The 21,327-nt window shown below is 40.3% G+C and overlaps 2 protein-coding genes across 8 annotated transcripts in view; one reads left to right on the top strand and one right to left on the bottom strand.

The window, feature by feature from the left end:
* The window catches only part of sugp1 (SURP and G patch domain containing 1), a 191,106-nt gene that overhangs the window by 164,766 nt on the left and 5,013 nt on the right, over positions 1-21,327 (bottom strand). The gene's annotated exons all lie outside the window — the stretch shown is intronic.
* On the top strand, positions 5,541-21,065 carry tcf3a (transcription factor 3a). 7 transcript variants are annotated; one of them, XM_079568719.1, is made up of 21 exons: positions 5,775-5,869; positions 5,966-6,086; positions 7,978-8,074; positions 8,296-8,365; positions 12,010-12,077; positions 12,290-12,365; positions 12,907-12,947; positions 13,045-13,180; positions 13,287-13,336; positions 14,271-14,372; positions 14,576-14,722; positions 14,797-14,947; positions 15,199-15,257; positions 15,354-15,432; positions 15,864-15,940; positions 16,045-16,218; positions 16,306-16,408; positions 16,491-16,614; positions 18,111-18,367; positions 18,671-18,799; positions 18,889-21,065. In XM_079568719.1, the coding sequence occupies exons 3-20, from the start codon at positions 8,021-8,023 to the stop codon at positions 18,790-18,792; spliced, it is 1,890 nt and encodes a 629-aa protein (XP_079424845.1). In that variant the 5' UTR covers positions 5,775-5,869; positions 5,966-6,086; positions 7,978-8,020; the 3' UTR covers positions 18,793-18,799; positions 18,889-21,065. The 7 variants fall into 7 exon arrangements, with proteins under 7 accessions (XP_079424847.1, XP_079424850.1, XP_079424849.1 ...); XM_079568721.1 differs by lacking the exons at positions 5,775-5,869; positions 5,966-6,086 and adding an exon at positions 5,541-5,633; XM_079568724.1 differs by having other exon boundaries at positions 5,773-6,086; positions 14,271-14,370; positions 14,592-14,722.

Genomic DNA, 21,327 nt, shown 5'->3' with positions numbered 1-21,327 from the left:
CCCTGAGTGGAAGGGCTGGGACAACTGCTGCATTTTCTTTCGTCTACGTGTTTTTTATTGAGTTGATACCCACAGTTGTCAGGAACACTGCTTTAGGAGTTTTTGCCACTTTTGGGCGAATAGGCAGCATGATATGCCCTTACATAGTTTACTTAGGTAAAGAATACTATTAGTGCGGTGTGAAAAATGTATTAATGTGAGGTTATATACCAATATTTATTGTATTTTCAGGTGTACACAACAAGATGACCCCATACATAGTTTTTGGTACAATTAGTCTCATGGCGGCAGCATTCTCCGTGTTTTTGCCTGACACAAGAAACAAAAGGCTACCTGACCTGATAAGTCAGGTGCCACCAGTCCAACGGTAAGTTACATTACTACTTATATCTACTTTTATTGTGATTATCCAGCATTCCTTGAATTCACAGCTAATGTTTTACTATTGAATGTCTGGTGCAATTCTATGTCAAACTTGTGGTTATTGATTACTCTTAACAATACAGCACCCCGAACAATACCCTTTGGAATTTCAGATTTCTGCATAAATTGGTCATAAAATACGGTCTGATATTTATTTAAATCAAAAGAATTAATAAACCATCTGCTTAAAGTAATACCACCCAAACAATTACATTTTATCATATTTTCATGGCTATAACATGTAAACATTCACAGGATGGGGAGGTAAAAGTGAGTGAACCTCCTGGCTAAGGATTCTCCAAGAGCTAATTAGTCAAGTTTATGCAGACATTTAGAGTCAGGTGTGAGACAACCTGAAGCCCAATCACTGAGGTGTGGCTTAAATTTGCTGTTTTGCTTGTCATTAATTCATTAAAGTTGCCCTTGCAATTGAAAAACACACACTATTTACCATTGTCTGATGTGCACCATTCATAGCTCAAAAGAGTTCTCTGAAGGATTGTTGATTTTTATAAATCCGGAAACGGCCACAAAACCATCTCTAAAAGTCGGGATTTTTTTTAAATAAATTCACGTTTAGACAAATGGAGACAGTTCAGCACTGTTGACCCTCAGCACTAAAGCAAATCCACTTCAGAATGGTTTCAGAAGAAGAAAATACGTGCTCTGGAATGGCCCAGTCAAAGTCCTGACCTAAGCCCGATTGAGAAGCTGTGGCAGGACCTCAGGAAAACTATTCACGCCAAACATTCCGGGAATCTTACTGAACAGTTTTTTAAAGAGAAATGGTCCAAGATTCATCCTGATCGTTGTGCACGTCGAATCTGCTACTACAGGAAACGTCTGGATGAAGTTATTGCTGCCAATAGAGGATCAGCCAGCTATTAAATCCAAGGTTCACTTACTTTTCCCTCCCTGTCCTGTGTTATGGCCAATAAAAATATAATAACATGTAATTGTTTGGGTGGTATTAGTTTAAGCAGACACTGTTCACTCATTTCTGTGATTTAATAAAGATCAGACCACATTTTATGACCAATTTAGGCAGAAATGTAAGGAATTACAAAGGGTTCACATACGTTTTCCTCCCACTGTATATTAACTTCAACCTTACGTGTTTTCTTATTTCGCACTAAAAAAAAGACCCTGCTGTCCAAAGGAATCTACACAGCCCGAATCTGGACAGTGGAAAGAAGTGGAGAAGTGCTCCCCCTGTTGACAGAACACGACAGCACCTTTGGTACATTTTTATTTGGTGTGTTGTGATTAGGGTCCAAATTGGCTGGTCGAAATTACTTGCAAGATTAAAGTGCATGTTAGAACTATTATTATGATTATGATTATGATTATTATTGTTATCATTATTATTATTATTATTATTATTATTATTATTATTATTATTATTATTATTATTATTAAGTTGACTTTTTTAAATCGTATTTTGTAAAAATAAATAAACAAACATTAAAACATTTTTTTAAAGTATATATGTTCATGTAAATTATATAATTATTTTAGGTTTTCTCTTTTGTTTTGGGGGTCTTTATATTTGAAATATATATATTTTTTAAATCTAGTTTAGAATAAACAGAGGTGAATGTGTGCCATCAATGATCATCATCAATAGAATTTCCTATAGCCTATCACAGATAAATAGAAACTCTGCAAGCCGAAGAAGGCGACGTTTGCGTAAGAGAGGAAGATGCTTAACTTGAAAAATAAAGGTAAGCTGTCACTGTCTCACTTCTTCCTTTTTTGGGGGGCTTTCATTGTTACAACGTGTCGGTGAAGGTCAGTGTGACCTTCATCAAGGGCTTCATCAAACCCTAACCTAACCCTATAGCCTATCACAACAACCAAAGAGATCATAAATGACACATGTAAGTTACGGAGTTTTACCACTAGAGGGCACTACTGCACCATAATGAAACACTTGACATGCGCTTCCCACAATAGTTGTTATTTAGTTTTTTCCTTCTTTTCTATTTTATTGTTGCCTAAACACTTTATTCGTTTTTACAAAGAAAAAACATGGATATATGCTCCCTTGTATAATTACTCTTGACTAAATAAAGAAATCATTTAAAAGTCCTAATTATATATATATTAATAGTAGCTATTATTATAGAAGCCTGATAATGAGTAGTGTATTTTTAAATGAAAAAGTGTCGTGACCAAATATTTGTGACTAACTCAGTATCATCACAATAATGATTCCTGCAGACTGTGCAGCTTTCCTTTTAAGACCAATACAAGCTTTTTTAATATAAAGCCAATCGACTGCCGCGTTTTTCGAAATAGCTATGTCGAGTATGCGCTGAGGAGCATCACACATACTACAAAAACACTTGGCCTGGCAAGTTTAACTGCAGAGCACAATTCGTAAACATATTAATTCCTACCTACTTTTAATATATTCTTGTTCAGTGTTACTGAACAATGATGTATTAAAAGTAGGCCATATGAGACACTTAAACAGACAAATAAATTAAATAAAACAGAAATATTTGTTATATAGGAGGGGGGTGTCTGTGCTTTTACAGTACAATGTACAATGAATAGACAACTCTTCTTTTTTCATATGTTTACCACTAGGGGGAGGATTTGTAAGAGATGGAGAAAAAAAAACAACAGTGTCAGTGTTTAGATAACAGCACAAGGATTTTAGTGTTTTGACCCAAATGAAATGTCTCCCTCTAGTATGTCTGTAACTTCGGGTGATAGTGACCGGCCTTGAGCATTGGGAAGAAGATGCAGTTTGTTCAGTGTGAGATGCAGTGTGAGCGCCGGTGATGGTGGGGAGGGGGGTCTACTGCAGCAGAAAAACAGCAAAGTCTGCAGTCATTAATATGCAAATATGCAAATGAGGCTGTAATTAAGATTGGGCGTTTGTCAGTGGCTCTTTGATTGCTAATGGATTCCAATCTGCAAGAAAAGGGGGGAGGGGATGATAAGCTCAAAATTTGGAAGAACAGGAGATTGTGCCTGGGTTCCAAAAGTGTGTGTGTGTGTGAATGAATGAGCATATAAAGAAAAAAATAATAATAATAAATGCATAAAATCAATAAATAAATACTTTGATGCAAATGTGGGTGACACTTGGGAGATGCGTTCGAAGCATAGTCACTCACAATGCGCACTAAAACATTTATTGCACAATGCACTGCCGGCTAAATGTAGCTGTGTGATGCCAAGGCACTACCTGCATTGTCAGTGAGCGTTTAGAGTGAATGGAGCCAGAACCACGGCGTGAAGCCAGGATGATTTGGTGTAATTAAGAGTGATGGAGCTGACCCCTGTAGAGAGGAATGTGCAGGTATCTTGGCAGGTGGTGTGCGCCAGCAGCATGCAGCGTGTCACAGTTATTTTCATTTCATTTTTGGAAAAACATAGCTACCATTTACACTTGAGCTCACACTAGTGTTATTACAATTTTAGTACTCCCCCGACAGTTGTACATCTTCCTCTCTGGCGTATAAAAACAACACTTTATATGTGAAAAACGATTAATTATTTGGATGAATGGGGGAGAACAGCTGCTTTTGACATCTTTGGCCCAATGACATGCCATTACAGCGCACACAGCTCTGCAAAACCTTTGTATCACCTTCACAAGCCTGGTCTTTACCTTTGGAAGGGGGATAACTTTTGTTTCTATCTGTATGCGAAATTAAAATGAGGGCAACAGCGGCAGACACCTAATGTTTGTAGTGTGTGACGATTGGTGTGTGTGTGTGTGTGTGTGTGTGTGTGTGTGTGTGTGTGTGTGTGTGTGTGTGTGTGTGTGTGTGTGTGTGTGCGTGTGTGTGTGTGTGTGTGTGTGTGTGTGTGTGTGTGTGTGTGTGTGTGTGTGTGTGTGTGTTGGGGGTGGGGGGTGTATTTTTGCAGGAAACAGGAAACTAGCAGTCATAACAGGATGCCTTAGGTTTTCATACTGTACCTGATGCGTGGGTGGCTGTTTGGGGTAACCCATTTAAAATGCTGCAGTTCTATCTGAGGGAGCCCAGGAAAGCGTGGGTGGAGTGGTGGGTGAACTCTATGGGGTTAGGGAAAAAGGAGTTCCACCCTAAAAATAGCTCTGATTTTTTTTTCCTTCCTTCATTTGTCCTACTTTGTAAACGGCAACAACCATCCACTAGTTCTATATTATGTTGTGATGATCTTTTACTGCATGCCCTGTTCCTTATACACGAACGCAGAAAACTGAGTTCTTGACAAAGGAATAATAATTAGTCTTGCATGTGTTTAATGACAAACAGGTGTGTGCCAAAATGCATGTGCAGGATGGTGAGCACGTGTGTACTTGAGTGTGTTTGTGAACCACAAAGTAAATGGCTGAGTTTTCTCGTAAAGGCCGGCACAGATGTTATTTAGGTTGTTTCCCCTCAAACCAATTGAGGTTTTCTCTTGAAAGTCTTTCAACAAATACATGACATAAACTTGAGTTCTCACTTAACCACAAAGAATGAACATGAATAGCTTGAATGCGATGATCTGTCACTATCGTATTTTGCATTGGATAGCCGGTTTCTCCAATTCATGTGTTTTCGCTCTAGTAAGAAAGTCATGTTTATTTAAGTGCTGTACAAAACATGAGTGAATTAAAACAACACAAGAAACAACACAAAATAGATGACAAAAGTAAATAAATAAATAAAATAAATACAAAAAAAAAATAGCTTTCTTAAATAAAATCGTGAAATGCTTCTTTTTTTTTTTCCCGGTTGTGGATTTGAACATAATCTACACAGAAATGAATACCCCACCCTTTAGTCATGTTATGTGCATGTCTGCATAATAACATTGAGATATGCCACATTCAATTTGCGTGAGGGTTTCATTTGGATATCTTTAAAATGCGCAGGGAAACGTAGGCCAGTTTTGAACTTTACACTAATGTAGATATTTAGAAGGAAAAAAAAAAAAAAAAACGTAGCCTCACTCATCTACTATAAAAAGCAGCAAGGTAAGACAAGGGATTACGGACGGCCCTGAAAGTTCACGTCAAAGTGTATTTGGGCGTTTCACGTGCCACTCAAAATTTGGCCGCATCCAATTGGCCCTTCCTCCAATATATCATTCCATCTTCTACTGCTCCGCTGTGCTTTCCGTAGTCTCCATCCGCGGAACGATATAGTGCGCGTCGAGCTTTCAGCGACATTTGTTTGCATTTTGACGACTGCCTTTCGCCGGAAAAACCATGACATTCGGTATGTGCCATATTATCGTACGCATTTCAGGAGGCGCAGTCGAAAGTTGAAGTGTACGTGTCGTGTTAGCTGAGAGTGAAATCGGACACCGCTTGTGTTTTAGCGATCATGTTCTCCAGTAGGCTGTGCCGCGGAGTGATACTCCGTTGGAACCGACAATGTGGAGGCTGGTAATGTCTACTTGGAAAATGAAACGCTGATAAATTAAACTATAAGGGACAGAGCGACTCGAAACGGTATGAAACGAGTAAAGGACGTAAGTTTAGTTTTGTGAACACGCCGAAACAACGGAGGACTGTTGAACTTGCTTTTTTTTTTGTCCTCATCCGAAGAGCCCTAGCTCACTCCGGAGCACGGGGGGGAAAGGACGGATCGTATCCATAACTTTGTTGTCGTATCTTCTCCAAACTAGCTCGTTTTTTTTGCTTTTGAATGCGCTAAAGCTGAATCCAGGTAATTGCATTTACACGTGTGTGTTTGTTACAAGTTTGTGCACTTCGATGACCGCGTCTTTGTGGCGTTGTTACCGGAGTAATAACCAAGTTGAGCAAATGGTTCAAGTCCTGCTTGCTACGGCTAGAGCGGGGTCTGGGATTAACGTGATAGTTTTTCAGCCTCGTAGCATCAAAGGATATTCCACAGTAATCCACATTATCGTGTCGTATTATAGTCTTTTTATTTGGGCTATTCGTGTTACCATCTACCGTTGATGCTCGCCTTAGATAAACAGCTCGAGAAATGCCCATATTGTATTGAATCGACGTTAAAGAGGGTCTGTTTAATTTATTCACGTTTTTATGTCGACGTCGCTGTCATTTTATTCAACTGCATCGTCAAATATTTTTACTCTAAAATGTTATGTTTTGCCTCAACTCTAAACATCTCGTTATTTCACACTGTGTTTGTTTGTTTGATGAATGTAAAAGTTGTTGCTTGGTTGATTTAGTCTACCTGGGTGGTACGAACCGGCCACATTTAACTGCTGTGTTTCGACGTCTGGCTGAACTTTTGGGGGCCTAGTCTTTGTGTTGATCTGTGACTCTCCCATTCTCCTCAAGACTTGTGGCAGTCAACAGGTTACACTTTTACATCTGCCTGGCCTTTCTGTGCTTTCTCATCGTAGAGGGGGTCAGTGCCGGCGGTAAAATGTCTATTTAGTGATTAAAAATGCTGCTGGAGATGTAATGTTGTATTGGTATGTAGCCCCTGAACTCATACGGGCTGTCCGGGCCGGGGTGGGGGTGTTCACTGCGAACTTCCATTTGTTAGGAGGGGCTAATCCCCCATTTTGACCTCAGCTCAGCGAGACGCAGAAAATGCAAGACTTTGTTGTGTCAAAGGATTTAGTAGCGTTTCATCGGGCTGAAAGAGAGAATTAGTCATCCGTTTGTATCAAGATTTTTATGACTTTTTACCTTGACGCGACTTGTAGTCACCGGCCATGTAGTGCTATTAACGTGTAATTATAGTGTATTTGGGCTGGTACACAACTCCATGCCGGACAAGCCATCACTGATAAAGCAAGGTGTGCCAAACACGTCTACACACACTCAGTTTCTGGAGTTTTTTTTTTTTTTTTTTGCACAAACACTTTAGATAACATTGAATAATTGTTGGCATCCAGATTATCTCTAAATATTGGCTGCCTGGTGTTAAACATGGACTTTCCCTATATTTTATTTTATCTTTGAGGCCCTAATGTCAATGTGGTCAATGTTATAGTAGGTCTACTTTAAATTCTTTAAATTAATAGTTTGTTTTGCAGTAGTTTACATAATTCCCACCCCTTTTTAAAAAAAATTAGGATTGTATTTCCACTGGCCTCAATCTTCCCAGTGTGTATTAACCTAAAGATGAGAGGCTGCACTGCCACATGTGTAGCTGCCCTGGCCATAGCAGGTTGGTTTTGAGGTGGAGACTGCAGCCTGTCCTCAGAAGGTGGCTAACAAGGAGCCCACTGTGGCCTGTGGCGAGCTCTGATCCCCTTAGATGTGGCTTAACCTTGAAACTCTTGCAGCTGGTGGACCTTTAGGGCTCAGAGTTAACCTTTCCATTTGCATGTCAACATGAAAACACTTTGTCCCGGTTAAATCATACATTTGATTATTATTATTCCATATGTATGTGTTTATATGCACCCATTTGAAATGCTTCTGAGTAGCATCTAAGTGCTAAATCGATTAATGCTTGTTTTGATCAGCATGCACTAAAGGCTTACTGGTTTAGCTTTGGGGAAAGTGTGCTAAATGTAATGCCATGCAGTGTGGCTTGATAAGAGAGAATGTGCCTCTGTTGTGCTTTTGTTATTGGGAACGACTGATGTTTTCCTTACGTCTGTCTCCAGTCACTTGCTGAGACTGAAAGGGCCCAGTGATCAGCCGCGCAGAATGTCTGCGGTGGGAAATGACAAGGAGCTCAGCGATTTGCTGGATTTTACTGCGGTAAGATATTGATACAATTAGCATCTGTTTCATGTTTTTTTTTTCTGTGAATGGCCTTTAATAGTTTCAGTAAATATTCATAAATGTGTACATCATCAGAAACAAGTGACTGTGTATTTGGGCCTACTAAACACTGCTATTTGAAAAAAATGTATTGTTGATTTTTCAAATGTTTGCAGAGATTTCTTTTTAAAACAATTCATTTCTGTTTGTATTTTTAGATGTTTGAGCTTCCAGTTTCAAATGGTAAAAATCGTCCAACCACACTCGCCAGCCAGTTTGGGGGTGCGGGTAAGATCAAATAAAACATTTCACTTCTCCTTCTCTCCTTTTCGGTATTCTTTCCTTTAATATCCTAGTTTCTAATGACAAGCATGTACGCGTCCTTTTGTGAGACATGTGCCTCCATAAAGACGTAAAGACGCTGTGTTTTGAATACCAATGGAGGTCGTTTCAAACCGTGTCAATTCACAGATTCTCGAGCAGCTTTAGAAATGTCGCCGCATCTTCACTTCCTCGTCCGTGCCTTACAGGTGTCCCTTCCCTCACCTCCTCAGCTGTTGTCATTCAATCACTAACGACAGAAACAGAGCGGGGGATGATGGGAAAAAAAAGCCCAATTCATCTTTTTTGTCGACACCGTCAGCGAGTGTGTTTTTCGCATTATTTTTCTTTACATTTTTTAAAAGCCCAGCCCCATATTGTATAGTATGCGTTTCTCTTTTCTCACGGCTTTTTGAATTTCTATTTTTAATGTTTTATTCTACGGTAAATTGTGTAGAATTATTAATAGAAAAGAGATGTGTTACGTTTGAGATTAGATCTGAAAGTCTCTAAAGCCACAGTTTCTTTCTGCACTACATCCAGCTTACAGATAATATTGTCCGTCATGTTCGAAAGGTAATGCAGGTCTCACTGATGGCAATAGGAGTGAAACAGGATATTAGGGCTGAGATGAAAGACAAGGCAAGTGGTGGCAGGGTGGGATACGGCAGCTCTTTCTCTTCTATTCACTGGAGGCCACTCGCGCAGTCTTTTGTATCAGAAAGGTGTTCACTTTAAAAACACGCGCTGATGTTATCCACCGCGAGCCTGTTCACCGCTTTTGTCTTTGGAGATTAAGTTTTACACCCCACCCAGAGGTCCTGGCTTGGCTGGCTAATCTTAATTTTAAATCACAATGCATTTTTTATTTGTTTCCTGCTCTGTTCTTTTTAATTCTTGTTTGTGCAGCAGGGTTTTCTTCACAAATGTCCTCCTGTCAGCGCGACTGACAGTTCCTCGTACACATCACTATTTGACATGTCGAGAGCTTGATTGAGACTTCGGTTTTTCATCCCGTAGCTGAAAGGACATCCATTGTTTAATTTAATTACATTCCCTATAAGGCTGTACAATGGCGTTTGAATCGAAATCGCCGTTTGAGCGGTCGCAATTAGCAAATCGTAAAAGCAGCAATTATTAGGTAGTGTAAAACAACAAAACGATCAGTCTTCAATGGGATTTATTATGTGTACAACCAGCGGACACTGTACTTTAGACCTTTGCAAACATGTTCTGGGGTCCAGTCTTGTCTCACACACGTTAACGCTCTGGGACGTGTTTAAAATAAGATATTAGTTCTTTCACATTGACCGATCAGTTCACGAATCTATACTATACTTTGGGACGCCATGTGAAATCTTTGTGCGCGCTTTCATTTTTCAGCATCTGGAAACCGAGAATGGTGAGGCATATTTTTAAACGCTGCTATGGCCTGAAATGCAGAAGGAGAGAACTTAAAAATTTGCATGATCACTTTCAGATACGGCTTTAAAACACAGCAACTCAATTGGTTTAAGTCCATCTTTTTTTTTCTTCTTTTTTTTCTTCATGATCAATCACTGTATTGATTAATTGCCATCATGAGCTCAATCAATAAAATAAAAAAAAACTGTTATGCTGCATAGATGAGGAAAATAAATACCCTTAAAATTCAGGGCAAATAAATGTGAAATGAAGCAACTGTTCTCCTCCTTTTTTAATTAAATGTAGTTTTCCCCAGTTGTTCGGTGCCTCTCGTGACTCACGGGGTTCAAATGGCCAGACGTATAGTACATTGTTGAGCGCTGGGTCTCCTGAGAGCGGGCTGACATCATGCTTTGTGTCTGCGTGAGTCACTTGAGCGAAGGGAAGGAAGCAGGAGCGTAGCCGTCCTCTCTCCACAGCCCCGCAGTTAAACGGGCGCCCGGGGCAGTGTTCGTGTTAGGACCCACAGCCGTCTGCGGGTCCGGGCCGAGCCTGCGCCGCACTTTCTGCTCGTGAAGCGGGTGACTCAGGCCGCCCGTCTGTTTCCAGTATCTCTTCCTGTGTAATTATAGACTAGCGGCGCTGAAAGGGGCGTTGCATGCTGGGAGAGGTGCACTGGGGTTCACCAGAGGGTTTGTCTCACGTTACTCACCCTTTTTCTGCATTTTTCTGTTGAAAGTCCCCATCGACATCCTGAGCACAGCTTATACATTATGGAGAAATGTGCAATGGTGTTTTTCTGACAAATAATGTGCTCATTTTAAACACGAGAGAACTATAGACTGTGAAATCTCTTAGTTTCTGAATATGTTTGTAGGAGTTTAAACTACAGTGTCAGCAGGCTTTCGAAAACCCCGCGGAGGCACGATATTTAGTTGTTTGCAAAGGATTTTGTTCAGTGTAAATAATTGCAGTCTGCGAATCGATAATTGAAACCATTAACAGTGTGACTTCATTGTTCGACTCTATTCTACGGGTTTAGGTTTTTGTTAAACAACATAACCAAGATCATTCAGTGCAAAATTATATAATGTGGTCAGACGGAGACTTTCTTTTTCATTCATTTCGTTCAATTTGTTTGTAAATACATTTTCCCGCTTTTGAAATGAATTCTACAAAATATTCACATGTAAAAAAAGTGGGTTGTTGCAAATGTCAATTGATTAATGAACATGTGGTGTCTATATTTGTGGCGCTCACACAAAAAAGTAGGTGTTATTTGGTGAGATTGTGTTTGAGTCATTTTGCAGCGCTTGACTGTGTCGTCTCAGTGTGGTTTGCCTGAACAACATTTGACACGGGCCGTGTTTGTTGTGAGACTAAGTTGGAATGATTTCTACTAGCGAGAATAATTCAAGTGTCTTCAGCGGCGTGTTTGATTGACAGGTTGAGTGACAGTCAGCCGTAGCGATAAAACAAGGCGCTGTCTCCATCTCCTATTCCTTTGCCATCACACGTATAGATCATAGTTGTCACAGCAATCGCACTGCTCTCCGCACTGTGGACCTATTATTCTGTTCTACTGCTGATCCTGTCATGATTCAAACCCCTCTCCCCCCTCTCTTCTCCCATCTCCGCTTTTTAATTAGACAACAAAACAAAAATATGAATATTCATAGAGCCTAGCTTCATTAATATGCACAATTATGCAAATCAGCACGCAATTAAGCTTCAGCTTTCCCCTAGAGATGCTGTGTTGCACTATGAGAGGAAATTGAGGAAAAGAAGATGGGCAGAAATTTGTGCTTCGCCAATCTTTAAAATCTCTCCATTCAAACACTGCTCTTTGAAAGCTGAAGTGCTTTGGCCGGAGAGGGAAGTGTCGACTGCGTGATTGAGACGCAGTGTGTCTGATAAGCTAAAGGTGATAAAGCCAATGTGAGAGAACGGGCCCTGAATGACTGTTGCCATGGCAAACGTAAAGGAGTGGGAGAATGAGGAGTGTTAATTATTCAAACTTCCTACAGCTCCTAACCTCCTCACTGTCACTGCGGCGTCACACTCATGTCTCTGAGCGCGCTCTTCAACACCGGTTACCACATTCACAAAGTTGGATCAAAGCAGGTCGACTTGCTGATAGAAAGTTAAAGCTAACTTTGTGAAATCTGTATTTGGTAACGGGCCTAACCTAGTTCTTTGTCTTTTAGATGAGAGGAATGGGTCCAATCCTTGGGGACAAGGAGAGCAGAGCAGTTCATCTTTTAACCAGACACGGGTACGCCTAAACAAAACGCTTCTTCACTGTTGTCATTATGAACTGCACTTTGTTCTGGTTGACTTTTCCAAACTGCATTTTTAATTCTGTATTTTATCTCATTTATGTTATACACAATATTCTCTCACATAGACAGAGAGAATAATCGGTCTTATTAAATGCCTAAAGTTTAATTTGATACAATTATGTAATTCAAGAATATATATTTGCAGAGTTACGGTGAAGAAAACCTTTACAGCGGGCAGGAAGGCATTAATTCAGCGCCCCATTTTGGCCCTGGAGCTGTTGGTATGTTTTCGTTGAATTTGATATTCTAAAAGTACATTGTTTCTTAATATTTTTTCCTTGTACTGTTTATAATGTTCATTTGTGAGGCAGAACAATAAGTTTCCTGTTTCAAAAAGCAGCCTTCACAAGTTGGACACCACTCGGGGCAAAGCATTCATGGTTAGATGGCAGTGGCTGGAGCTTAATGGGAAAGGGGGGCACGAAGAGGGTTTGTTTGTGTGCTCCTGATGGAGGGGGTTGGGTGTAAAGGGCACCCATGCACAAACGAGGCTCCCCCCTGGGATTACTACAGCCTATGGGTCTTCTCTGTTTAACTGTCAAGGGAGGGGCCAGAGGTTGGGGGAAATCGCCCCCAAACCATTTATAATGGGGCAATTTGTTGATGTTTTTCTGTCCAGAGCCATAAATACCATGATCATATATGCTCATACAGCAGATGGCGTGGCCACAAACTGAAAATGGGGCTGGACTTGCTGTGATTTAACATTGACATAAAATATGTTTTATTATCATGACCTGATTAGGCCCTCTCTCCTCACAGGGAAGGTGGATCGTGGAACATACTCTTCATTTGCGACACAGGTAGATGTGCGGAAAACACATGCACAGCATTCAGCTCATGTGACAAAACAGCTTTGTGTTTTTACATTTCATAAACATCCATCTTTCTCTCTTGTAGGGGTCCTTCATGACCAATGAAATGCCCCTTCCTAATCCTGATGCTCTTTCCCCCGCTGGGCTTAAGGCAAACTCCCAGTTTTATGCATCGTATGGGGGAAGCAACCTTCGCCGAAGACCTGCATCAGACCCCATAGGTAAGACTATGTTCCTTTAAGTTAAAGTTTTACTAGCAATCCCCTTTTATGACGCTTATTGCCATTGTTTGTGTGTCTTTGCTATATCACATTTTTTTGTCATCAGAAACGCAGCCAAAGAAGATCAGGAAGGTCCCACCTGGCCTGCCATCTTCTGTGAGTATTCACGTCAGTAAAAAGTGTGGGGTCGGGAGCTTAACCAGTTTATAATTGTCTGTTTTCAAATGGTTTCTTATTGCACACACCATTGAAATCATAGCCCTCTCTGCTTTGTGAGCATTTAAGTAAGTGAAGCATATGTGACAGGCTTTTGCTGCGGCTCAGCTCAAAAATAAAAGAAAAGCAGAAAACCATGCCTTGGCCCAGTCAATGATTTGGGGCTTGTATTTATAGCTGTATTGGTGCAGCCTTTACTTTACGGCCACATTTCGGTGCTTGAGCCAAGCGAGATCACTGATGGTTTTCGCTCCACCTCATTTTTTTCCTCCCACTTCGTCGCTGCACCCTATTTCCTCCTCTTCGGTTTCTTCCTTTCTTCCCACCCCCACCACCATGAACAACAGCCCTCCCCTCTCCCTCTCCCTCCCCCATCTCTCTATCCCAGCTGCCAGTGGAGTTGGCGGCTGTCCAGGACTCGGCAGATGGTTCAGTAATTAGGAGTGCATCTCTCCGTTTGCTCTACTCTTCCTTCTTTTCCTCTTCTTTTTGTTTAATCAAATTACAGAAGAAAACTTAAGTCCATTTGAGTTTAGTTTTATAGACACACTTTGTCACTTGTTGTTTATTTATAATAGCGTTGATTGAAGGGGAGGTGTCGTTCATAACAATGGTTTTAAATATATGCCCCCAAATGCATAGTTATGCATCTCTTCGAAATATATTTCTCCTGTACATTTTTATTTCACATTATGTAAATTTGTTTAACTGACTTAATGATAACAACAACAAAAACTCAAGCTCATTGTTGTCCACAACATACACAGCAGTGCATCTTAAAATTAAATATTATCCACATTTGTTTGTGATTTTACAGTTTGACAGTGATCATCACTTTTTAAACTCTTAATTACATACTCCGCACTTCTTACAGGTTTATGCATCTGCAACTGGAGAAGAATTTAACAGAGACAATGCTGCGTACCCAAGCTCGAAAGCAGGAAGTGTCTACCCTTCGTCATACTACATGCAAGGTTGGAGAAGATTGCTTGTGACCGCTCGATTATAACTTGATTGGAATAAATGTAAAGCTACAGTTATCAAATATATTGATTTATTTAGATTATTATTATTATAGGTGAATGATTGTTTTGAGCTGTGTGTGGCATCAGAATGAAGTCGTCAGATTGTGACATGTCTCGTGGCTTTATTGGTCTGTGTTCCTCTGCTTCCACTGGTGGCCTCATGACAGAAGGACTCCATCCTCCATCAGACCCATGGGGCTCTGGGTCGATGGTTCAGCCTGGTTACCCTGCCGGAGTAGGAAACAGCCCTCATTTGAGCCAGCATGGCCCCTTCTCTGCGATCAACCCTCAGGACAGAATGGTGAAGGCATAGTCCCATGTGTACTGTTCCCATGTTTTTAGTGAATGTATTTATTAATTTTTTATTTTACACAGAAACGGCAGCCGCTGCCCCTCTCTCCCCAGAACTACCCCCTGCATGGTAGTGAGGTCAGTGGAGCTCATCCTGCTGGCTTCCAATCCGGCTCCAGCAGCTTTGGAGTCCCCAGCCACACGCCTCCCATTGCTGGAACTGACACACTATTGGGTACATGTTTCACTGGATTTATTGCACTCCAAGCTAAAGCTCGGGCCAACCAGACTTACTGATTGTAATTCTGTAAGATTAGGTGTTAAGTGACAGAGTAAGCAATAGAAAGGAAGGGCTCAAGGTGCTCAGTATGCTCAGTATTGTTCTTTGTAAAAAGCTAGGTTTGTGTGAGTGTCATGGTTACGTTGGTTCCAGAGCGTTTGTTGGTCAGGATAGTGCACTCTGATTAAAAGCTGATTTCTCTTTAGGCAATCGTGGTGCATTTCCTGGAAGTTCAGGTGATGAAATTGGAAAAGCACTGGCCTCTGTAAGTAATAAAAATGTGTACTCTGAAACTGAGGAAGACTGATATTGTAGTGGTGCCTGTGTTGGTATTTAACAATGTTCAACTCCTCCTTTACAGATCTATCCCTCAGACCCAAACAACAGCACCTTCCCTCCGTCCCCATCGACTCCCTCGGGCTCACCCGAGGCTGTATCAGGTGAGTGCATAGCTCTGCTCAGCTTTTCCTGAGGCCCCAAGGTCATCAGGCTTTCTGTATTTGGGTGTTTTCTGCTTTTGATGGTTGCAATACAATGTTATTATTTCATTAACAATGACAAAATACCACATTTGCTCCATCTATAGGGTTTCAGAGGAAATTTAGTATTTCACAATAGTAATTAATAATTTAGTATTTCACAATTGTTTTAGAGTACGGTGTTTTAAACATGGATACAAAAACACTGTCAAGCACCTGGAATGGTAATGGTTTCTCTGTTTTTAACATTTAGCTTGTTTTAGCTTTTGAGTTTCATCTGTTTGTTACACAAACGTTACCCGTGTCTTTGGCTTGTGCTCTACTTATAGCTCATGTTTTCTGCCCCGTTGAAGGGACTTTGTGAATGAGGCCTTTTCTCTTTGTGTTTCCAGCTCCTGCTTCACAGTGGACTCGGTCTTCAAGCCAAACCACTCCTTCCCCTAATTTTGAAGAGGCCATACAGCCCATGGTAAGATTAGATAGCATCCTATTCTGCTGTATGTTGTTATTTACTTATTTCAAAATAATGTTCTTGTGCCTAAAAATATGGTTTATTTTTTGTTTTTATTGTAGCAAAATAAATTGGAGGATCGCCTGGAGGAAGCTATCAACGTTCTTCAGCGTCATGCCAGTGGACAAGGGGGGCCAGGACTCAGTGAGATGCACAACCTGCTTTCATCTGGATTAGGGTTAGCTCAGGCCTTTGGAGGAACAATGCTTGGACTCACTGGTCGCCTTCCTGGACTGGTACACATCACATTACATTACATGTTTAATTGTATTTTTTTGTACTAATTTTTAACAAAACAAGTGACATTTTCTCTTGTTCTGAAGGCAAGTGGTCACCATGAAGACTCAGCTGGTCTGCCCTCTAGTGGTGGTCTGCTGAATAGCCACCTTGGTCCTGCATCTTGTTCTCAAGCTGAAGGTTTTACCAGTAAGACCAGTTGCTGTGAATGTAATTTAAATTGCAGGATGTGCTGACTGTTTAATGATGTTTGGCCCTTCTCTCACGACAGGCGGATTAAGTCGTTCGTCCTCTGAGTTGGTTAAGCGAGAGAGGAAAGAGGACGATGAGAACTGCTCTCTTACAGATAAGTCAGACGATGAGAAAAAGGACTACAAGAACCGCATACGAGCAAGGTAATGCATTTTAGTTGGAACAAAACTGCTCTGAATGCACAGTAATAACGCATATTAGGCTCTTTACCACATCGTGAAAATTAGACCATTATTGTGATCACTGTAGATAATTATATTTTTGGACTGGAAGTGTTGTTATCCTCGTTCTTTTTAACCTTTTTGGCTATTGGCTCTCCAGTAGCCTGGATGGTGAGGAGGAGGAGGAGGATGATGAAGATCTGCCAGTGGAGGTTAAGGCTGAGAGGGAAAAAATACGGAGAATGGCAAACAACACACGCGAACGGCTCCGTGTGCGGGACATCAATGAGGCTTTCAAGGAGCTCGGCCGCATGTGTCAGCTCCATCTGAGCTACGAAAAACCCCAGACCAAACTGATCGTACTGCATCAGGCCGTAAACGTTATACTCAATCTGGAGCAGCAAGTTCGAGGTCAGTGGGCGTCCAGGACCAAAGGAAACAAGGGGGCAAACCTCTGAGTAAAAACACCCACACAGCTTCACTCTGTAGTATCGCCATGTTTAGAGTTAGGGTATTTTTATGAATTAACTTATTTATTAAATCAGAAAACCTCACCAAAATACAGTGTTATCTTAATTAACTGGCACCATATACAGAAATGAAGCTGTGTTGTTGTTTTTTAGTGTCCACATACTGCACATTTATAGAACAGTCTCTGTGTCGCCTCGTCAGTTTGCAGTATTTCTTTCTGCCTGTATACCATGTTTTCTTTAAAACTGATGTTGAGTCTATTCACTATATTTACAGCTTTTGTCTCATCTCATGTTGTAAATACTTTTCAACATGCTTTGTGTCATTTTGACAGAGCTGCTGTAGCCGCTCTTGTCTTTACTAACCTCACTAATGTGTTGTAGCCTCTGTGTACTGCATGCCTCAGCCTTTCAGGCATTAATTGTTTTTGCTGTGCTGTTTCATTTCCCATTGCTTTTATTTCCCTTCCACAGATGGCAACAGAGATCTTCTCTCCTCTCATTCAAATAAATACATCGCCCGCTGCTGATGTATTTAACACAATGGCTTTCTCTTGTGGCTCTGTCTTTGTGCTGTACTTGGCAGAGGGCGCGCTTCCTTTCTCTTTCCCTCCCTCATAACTTCTGTTCTGTTGTATTTTTATGCCCACGACTTTCGCCCTGGACCCCAATGACCACTGAGGTGAAATGAAACAATCATCTCCGCATTTGATCCATCTGAAGTTTGAACAATTACTTTTTTTTTTTTTTTTTTTACATTTGGCTCAATATCTTGCTGAAATTAAATTAATTAATTTAAAAAATATATATATTAATAATGCTGAAAATGTAGGCGCTCAGTTTCTGACCCACAAGCCCACTCCACTGGTATTCTTCATTTATCTTTCTTGATCTTGAAAAAAAAAAAAGGAAAAAAAAAATAGTCAAATTGCCTCCCATTGGTCATAATCAGACAAAACTGCAAAGCAATTACCAAAGCTTTAGTCAGACTTGTCATCTGGTTTTCAGCCTCCTTTCTCCTGGCAGCAGCGTGGTCTCAGTGACTGATGAGAACCTGACTGCTGAGGAGAAGGAGCAAAGGGAACGAGATCGCCGCCTAGCGAACAATGCCAGGGAGCGGGTGCGTGTGCGCGACATAAACGAAGCCTTCAGAGCACTGGGCAGAATGGTTCAGGTCCATCTGCAGAGCGACAAGGCCCAAACCAAGCTGATCATCCTGCAGCAGGCCGTCCAAGTCATTCTGGGCCTGGAGAAGCAGGTGCGAGGTAGGTCACTCGGTTGAAGAAAGCCCCAATCTGTCTCCGATGAACATCTCAAAGCTCAACAAATTTTACTGAAGTAATTTCCCCTCCTGAACGTTTCACTTGTGTTGCTTCCTCTTCAGCTTTCCTCTCTGTAAATAATGGGACATGGAAAAGAGAGAGGAAGTGCCACTGCTTTTCTGCCAAGTTTTTCCACTTACTTTGTTTTTTGTTTTCATTTCTGTATGACATGCTTTTTGTTGTCACACTGTTTAAGTATTGCATTTCTTGCTATTCTCATAAAGCTTTATCCTCTGTTTTCCAAAGAGCGAAATCTAAACCCTAAGACGGCGTGCCTCAAAAGGAGAGAGGAAGAGAAGGTCACAGGTGTCGACCCACAAATGCATCGAGGGACACACCAAGGTCTTGGAGGGGATGGACATATGTAATTCTCAGGTGAGGTTCAGTTTACAGTAATGATCCTACAAAAATAACATTCATTACTTTATGTCTGTTGTAATGTGGACTTCTTTACTCTTTTGCAGCTCTGGTTGATCTTACAGTTGTGAAAACTTGTGGCCTTAATATATCATTAACATGCATCTCAGTGTGTGTTGATCAACACGTATACTGACAAAGCAGTTGGCCACATTCCTTGTGGACTCAAATAAAACATTTTGTTTCTTCCGTTATGAACGAATGACTAAGGTTTTGAGAAAAAGACAATGATGACATTCTGCAAATTATGTTGTTATAGTGTTTTGGTTGATTAACATGCTGGGAGTAAATGTTACTTGGATCAGTTGCTTATGTAAAAAAGTGAAGAAATATTTTGGATCATTTGATTGCCATTCCTAACTTAAAGTGCGGATTTTGATCAAGATAGTCATTATTGTTCAATATGACTGAATGAACCTATAAAGCAGGTTTATTATGTACAGTCACGCTCGCAACTGAGAAGGTTATCACTGTTTGTTTTTTTTAGTTCAACTGTTGCGCTGGCTGTTTTTGACTCACTATGCGTGAATTATTTTGTACTGTGGATCCAGAGTCTTACCTCGAAACATCCTGTACATCTGTTAATGTCACTGCCATGCAAGTGGAAAAGAAAAAACGATACCCATGTTAGAAACAATCTTGAGCAAAGACTCTTGGCACATCGTGTGTCTAAACCGTTGCTGAGTCAGATGTATCAATGGATTTCCAAACTATCCCTCTGTGAGGCGTTTATTGGACTCCAGTGCAGACGTCAACATTTCTGCCTCATCTTCACCGCCATCATGTCAGCATGCCATATATAAATCCACTTTATTTGACAAACTTCATGCAAGCTTCACAACAATTGTTCTGCCATTTTAATACCAGCCCAAGTGTGCATTGATGAAAGGGATCATAAGTTAACGTGCAACTATATGGACAATTTAGTCAATGCCATAGACTGACCATGTGGTGGATTTCGTGTTTTTTTTATTATACTTTTGGAACAATAGCCTGTATAAGAATCTTCCTTTTGTAAAAAAAAAAAAAAAAAAAAAAGAATGAAAAAAGAAGAAAAAAAAGTGTGTTATTTTTATTTGATTTTGTAAAATAATTGTGTCAAAATTGCGTTGTTTTTTTTTCCATCCAAAAGGATTTTTTTTTGTAACATGCTCTGCCTCGAAAATACATTCTGCCACTTATGTCTTATTTCAATATAAGAAATTTGCAAATATGTGAGTTCAATAAACCACTCAATTGGAGCTTACATGTTTAAAGCATTGTACGTGAACTCTCCGTTGAGACTACAAGAACAAATGAGGTGCACAGATATGAATGTGGCATGATTACCTGGCTGTAACATCTAAAGGTTTTATTGGTATTTTAATCATTTTTTTTGTGGCCAGTTAATTAAATTCTTGTGATAAATTACATAATCCTTCTGTATAAAAGGGAACAATGTTTGTTTTCTGCACTGTGTAAACTTCCCCATCGTTTTTTACATACTTTTGTGTAAATTCGTTTTTTTTTCCCAGGAATTGGCAAAATGGCTGTAAAACTGCATAACCTGTGGCATGCTACTGTATGTCGTAACTTCATGAAGACAAACGAAACATGAGGGTGGCCTTAGTCTTTGTTCTGGTGTTAGATGTTTTCTCATATGGATTACTCACCAGTGCCTACATATCTCTGCTACATTGTAGAGGATGTTGCAGTTATATGTACTCCATTGATATGTGACAGTCTCCAACTGTCTGATGGAATTCACAATACTAACTGTGTCTTCGGTTTTTCTTTAGATATTAACCTCTTGTCTCTTTCTCAGTATGATTCGAAAAGATTTTCCCTAAATCTGGTGTACTCATTTTGTTTGATATTTTGTCCTTGGCATTTGTTTTGTTTTCTACTATACAAGTTGTTCGATCAGCATTACCATTGTAAGCTGGCATTGCTTTGACAGTATTTGGCTTACCTTTATTCTGCTCAAATTTATTTGAATTCAGTTGTGATTTCACTCATCACTACTAAAGAGATATACATACTTTTATGTAAACGACTTTGGTTATCATGACTTAATGATGGATGCCTGCTGCAGATTAGTGTCCATTCGTATTTGGGGACAACTTCTACAGGCTATGTCCTCAAAGTGCCTCCAGTTTCTTATTTTTTTATATAAAGTAGTTATTGAGAACTGTTGTGTATATACCAGTAATGTAGCAATAAATGTGCCATTTTTTTTCTCCAACTGTTATCAGTGTTATTGTGTTTTACCAGGCGAAGAAAAGCTATAGAATAGTTTTCTAAAACTTAAAGTGATAGTCTGTAAGTTTAAATGTTTTACAAATGTAATAGATTGTGTCTACTTGACTGCCTGGGTCTGAAATTTGAGGAAGCATAAAAAATAGATAATAATAATAATAGTCCCTCCCTTCGCTGCGAATCAGCAACTAATCACAATCCCCGGGAGACGAGCTTTTCCTTTGAACCGGCCTGTCAGGTCCAATCAG

Source organism: Gobius niger (genome assembly GCF_951799975.1).
Source record: "Gobius niger genome assembly, chromosome: 13".
In the NCBI taxonomy this organism is placed as follows: Eukaryota; Metazoa; Chordata; class Actinopteri; order Gobiiformes; family Gobiidae; genus Gobius; species Gobius niger.
This window is presented reverse-complemented; position numbering and strand designations above follow the sequence as displayed.

Coding starts and splice junctions, on each gene's coding strand:
- tcf3a (XM_079568721.1), top strand. CDS start 8,021: ATGTCTGCGGTGGGAAATGACAAGGAGCTCAGCGATTTGCTGGATTTT. Junction 8,366..12,009: donor CAGCCAGTTTGGGGGTGCGG/GTAAGATCAAAT, acceptor TTTGTCTTTTAG/ATGAGAGGAATGGGTCCAAT. Junction 15,258..15,353: donor TTGGAAAAGCACTGGCCTCT/GTAAGTAATAAA, acceptor CCTCCTTTACAG/ATCTATCCCTCAGACCCAAA.